General features: G+C 35.4%; 1 protein-coding gene across 1 annotated transcript; it reads right to left on the bottom strand.

Moving 5' to 3' along the window:
* Positions 1–3,172: 3,172 nt before the first annotated feature.
* On the bottom strand, positions 3,173–4,034 carry LOC120071360 (uncharacterized). Its single transcript, XM_039023597.2, has one exon. The coding sequence runs from the start codon at positions 3,884–3,886 to the stop codon at positions 3,356–3,358; it is 531 nt and encodes a 176-aa protein (XP_038879525.1). The 5' UTR covers positions 3,887–4,034; the 3' UTR covers positions 3,173–3,355.
* Between the last annotated feature and the right edge of the window lie 594 nt (positions 4,035–4,628).

Genomic DNA, 4,628 nt, shown 5'->3' with positions numbered 1-4,628 from the left:
TTTAAGGATTCAACTAAAATGACTCAACTTATTATTAACTTTAAAATGCATATTCTTTTCTTTACCTACAATACAATTAGAAATACATATATTTATTTTAGTATTGTTTAATTTTATTAGTTTTTATGGATAATTTATTATCCAACAACTCACAAAAATAGTCTTTTTTAGTACTTTGGAAAGAGATTTTACATTATATAAATTGAATTGAGTCGTTAATTTTAATTCAATTTATGAAAATAATTAAATCAAATTTTTACATATTAACATTTACTTCCTTTTAAATAACCCAAGTAACCCCAACCAACCCGGCCCAACCCAAATTTTTCACAGTGAAGTTAGGTTGAGTTCATTTTTTTAATCAGGGTTATTTGGGTTGAAGAAATTTATAACTCAAATGGGTTGAGTCTAAAAAGTCAATAAACCCAATTCAACTCAACTTACAAATACCCTTAGAAAATACAACGAAGCCATCTTCCTTCCCCACCATTCCCACGCACCACAACATTTATTCTCTAAACCAAGAACCAAACAAGCAGACCACGGGTTTGAGCGGTGTGGTATGTGCGGTTTCTCATTGAAGTCAATTCGATTCTAGTTCCTACATTTCCTTAACCGAATAATTTATTTGGTTCGATTTTTATCATTTTCTTAACCAAATAATTGATTCGATTCCGATTTTCCATAAAAATCAAACCGAACCAAACCACTTATACCCCTACTTTCTACATAATATTTTCAAATGTCAAGGAACTATATCATGTTGTATAGCATAATGTAGTTATAGTTAAAGGTACAAAAAATAGGATGTGTTTGATTGGTAGTGCTTTTTTGTTTTAAAATGCCTAGGCATTGTGTAGACAGTATATATATGATCAACTTGAGACTGAAAGTTCAGCTCCTTTTTGGCGACATTACGTTTCCGTTCTTTACTTCTAAGTACATATGAAATATTGTTTTAAAGGGATCCAACATTTTTCATGTCCAACAGATGAGAGAAAATATGACATTCAACCTCAAACTTACATAGAAAACACATACTTGCACTGAATCAACAGATATTGAATTAAAAATAGCGAATTGGGGTCCCCAAATTATTTTTGAGTTTTTGTGAAAGTAAAACATTAGTTTTAGCCTTTTAAGTTTTAGTATGTAACAACTTAGTCTTTGAAAATTAAAATTTGTAATAATTCAATCCCTACCATAAATAATCCAATCAAAATTATCATTTTATTACGTTACAACAGCCCTTTTATTTAGTCATTGATCTACATATATATAAGCAATCCTATCAGATCATATGTAAGCAATTATGATATGAACTAAATTGTTACAAAGTCCAAAGATCAATTTTAACCAATAATAATAATAATAATAAAAAAGTAGAAAAAAAAAACCTAGAAAAAACACATGCACACAACATTCATAAAGAAAATCAGTCAACAATACAACGGTTACGGTTATTAGTGAACCAAGGATCCTATAGTCATTTTTTTTATACAAGAGGGATATGAAGATTTGAACATCTAATCTCAGGAATATATGACAGTTATTGCAAAGATATATACCTTTGCACTTGGGCTAAAGTCCAACTTTTTAGCAAATACCACTAGGGATCTCTGGCATACATTTAAACCATCTGGCATACAATGGTAAAAAAATTCAAGGCCCCCACTGGAAGATGAGATCAACTCATATCATGTTATTCAATGCAAGAACTAGAAATGAATACTCAAAATAAAAACATATACATACAACTCGAGTAATCAGAATGCTGGCATTTCCACCCGTAACTAATGTAACTCAACACTCTTCACTCGTCTAAAACATTTGGCTGAAAGAGTGGTGCAGAAATGCAAGAAAAAGTGGTACAGAAAGAGGTCTCTAAGGAGATGAGAGATCATCACCCTCCTAAATCCCAAACATAAGTTACAAAAAGTGTCCTGTGAAAGGCTTTGATTATGGAACATATGTAACTTGCATTGCCAACATAATCTTCTATCATGGTCCAGATGTCATTTACATGATCAAATAACATAAAAATCATTACTTTAAATCAATTTTGGGTTTTGTTAGGTACTTAAACATCTTAGAGAACCACACCCCAAAAGTTGGCTATTGAGGTAGAAGAGCCAAGCCACTTAAGTACCACATTGGTCATTGCATTCCAACCAATGTGGGACAAAGGTAGCCCATATTGCCTAGCTTTCTAACAATACCCCATCCCTAGAAAGCCGATGTCCCGGTGGCTAGCCAAGGGTATTTCACTCGAAAATATCCAGTCAAAACCCTCCACCGGTACTCCTCTTCGAAATGTCGACAACCGATTTCGATACCATTGTTAGGTACTTTAACACCTTGGAGAACCACACCCCAAAAGTCAGCTATTGAGGTGGGAGAGCCAAGCCACTTAAATACCACATTGGTCATCCCATTCTAACCGATGTGGGACAAAGGTAGCTTATACTACCTTGGTTTCTAATAAATTCATCATTAGAGGGTGGAGATATCACTTATACAACATACTAGCCAAATTATCCATTAAATCAGCGGAGATTTATGTAATCCCTGATTATTCAATACTATTGAATAGCGGAACAAGGCTTCAGCCACTTGAAAAGTTTCTCTTCATATCATATCTGATAAAAATATATTTGACTATCCTTTTAACGCTACTGTTTGTGATTTATAATTCTTTGATGCTAATGAGAGATAATACTGGTAACAAGTCAATTACCTAACCAACAAGATCAAGCTATCATACTCCAAGGAGAAACAACATGAGAAATGCATCAATAAAGTAAGCAAAACAAAGCCTTTAAACCATCATTATTCCAAAATGTTTGGTTCGTATCCATCAAAGAGGCCTTCGAAAGACATTATCAAGGACACAAGTACATAGATAAGTATAATTCCAGCGAAATGACAAGTTAAGTAGGCTGGGGAAGCTGGAAAGAACCTACAGAACAAGATTTCGTCTTGGCTTAACATTGAAAATGTCATATGCCGAAAAACTCGGCTTAATGTATTCATAATGCACACACATTTACATTTTCACATACTAATATATTATGAACCAAAGTAAGTAATTCAACACGCATTGATTCAACATTGAAGAGCTCGATCAATCAAAGCAAACGAAACAAGAGCCAAGGAAACGATTCAGACAGCATTTTGCTCTAAAATAAGAAACACATAACAAAAGCCTAGTTCAGTAGTAATATTATAATGTGTAACATCACATAAGGCTTCCTACACGAAGAAGACCAAAAGCTGCAAAAAAGTTCTTCCATTCCTCGAGACAAAAGGGAGTTTCAAATAATCCGACGTAGATCCTAAATTTCTCTACTATATATCAACGAAGGTATGCAGGGATCTTAATACGAATGAAAAGCATACTCATAACATAGGCAATAACAACAGAAGAAATCCCAGCAGACGCATACGAAACCTTAACGCTCTTCGCGCGATTCCGATCAAGAGCAAGGTCCATTAGCACAATCCCCATTCCACCCAGTACAAACATGAACCCAGAGGAGAGTCCCTCGATGATGTATTGGCCATTGACGCGACCCGGAAGAAAAACCACGGGTCGGACGGATCCGGTCGCCGGGTCTTGGGTGGATCCGATGCCGGGAGGCTCGACGATGACATCATAGACGAAGCCGGAGACGACCATGAAATAAGTGAGGAGGACAAGGGCGTAGACGGTCATCGGAGAAGGGAGGGTAAAGGTCGGAAGCTTGAGGCGGAGACGCGGCGGACGGAGGAAGGAAAAGGGGAGAATGCGGAGGATATGGAAGATGGGGTCGACGGAGGAGATCGGAGAATCTGCCGATGCAGCGGCGGAAGAGATCTGAGTGTAGGATTCGGATTTAGGAGGCATTTTCTCGGCCGGAGTGGATTCAAAGATCCTCCGCTATGAACCTTGGTGTTGTGTTTTGCTTTGCTGCGATTCTAATTGGGGTTTCTTCTTCTTCGATCGCGAGTGTGGAAAATCGTGCTGAAATTTAACTCTTGTTTTCCGTAATTATAGATATGGCATAACGATGGAAGATCCTGTTTTATAAATTAATTTGATAAATAACCTTTTCTAAAATAATTTTGAAAGATAAAAGTAGGGATGTCAAATGATCCAACAATCTAAATAACTCGGACTATCCGACCTAAATTATAAGGGTTATATTGGGTTAATTTAAATTTGGGTTGGGTTGGGCTAATTTTCTTTTATATTTTTCGGGTTGGGTTAGGTCTCAGGTTGACATTTTGAAAAATTCAGGACAATCCGACCCAACCCAAATTACTGATAGAAAAGTAAGGGAAAGTTTTTTCAAAGATAGAAAAATAAGGGAAATTTTTTACACAAAATAACATAATTTTAATCTTATTTGATAGAGACCGATAAAAGTCTATTAGTGTTTATCAGTGATAAAAACTGGTAGAAATCTATCACTGATAGACGTTGATCGAAGTTTGTCAATTTTTATTAATGTTCTTTTTGCTATTTTTGTAAATAGTTTGAATTTTTTCTATCTGTGAAAACTTCCATATATATTTACTTCTAGGGTTTTCTGCCATGTAAAGTTGTTCATCCGACAACTCAACCCAACCAAACTCAAATTTTAAGG

This window comes from Benincasa hispida, chromosome 2 (assembly GCF_027475165.1).
Source record: "Benincasa hispida cultivar pf3 chromosome 2, pf3_genome.v1.1, whole genome shotgun sequence".
NCBI classification, from domain to species: domain Eukaryota; kingdom Viridiplantae; phylum Streptophyta; class Magnoliopsida; order Cucurbitales; family Cucurbitaceae; genus Benincasa; species Benincasa hispida.
Note: the sequence above shows the minus strand (reverse complement) of the source record. Positions and strands in the feature narration are given on the sequence as shown.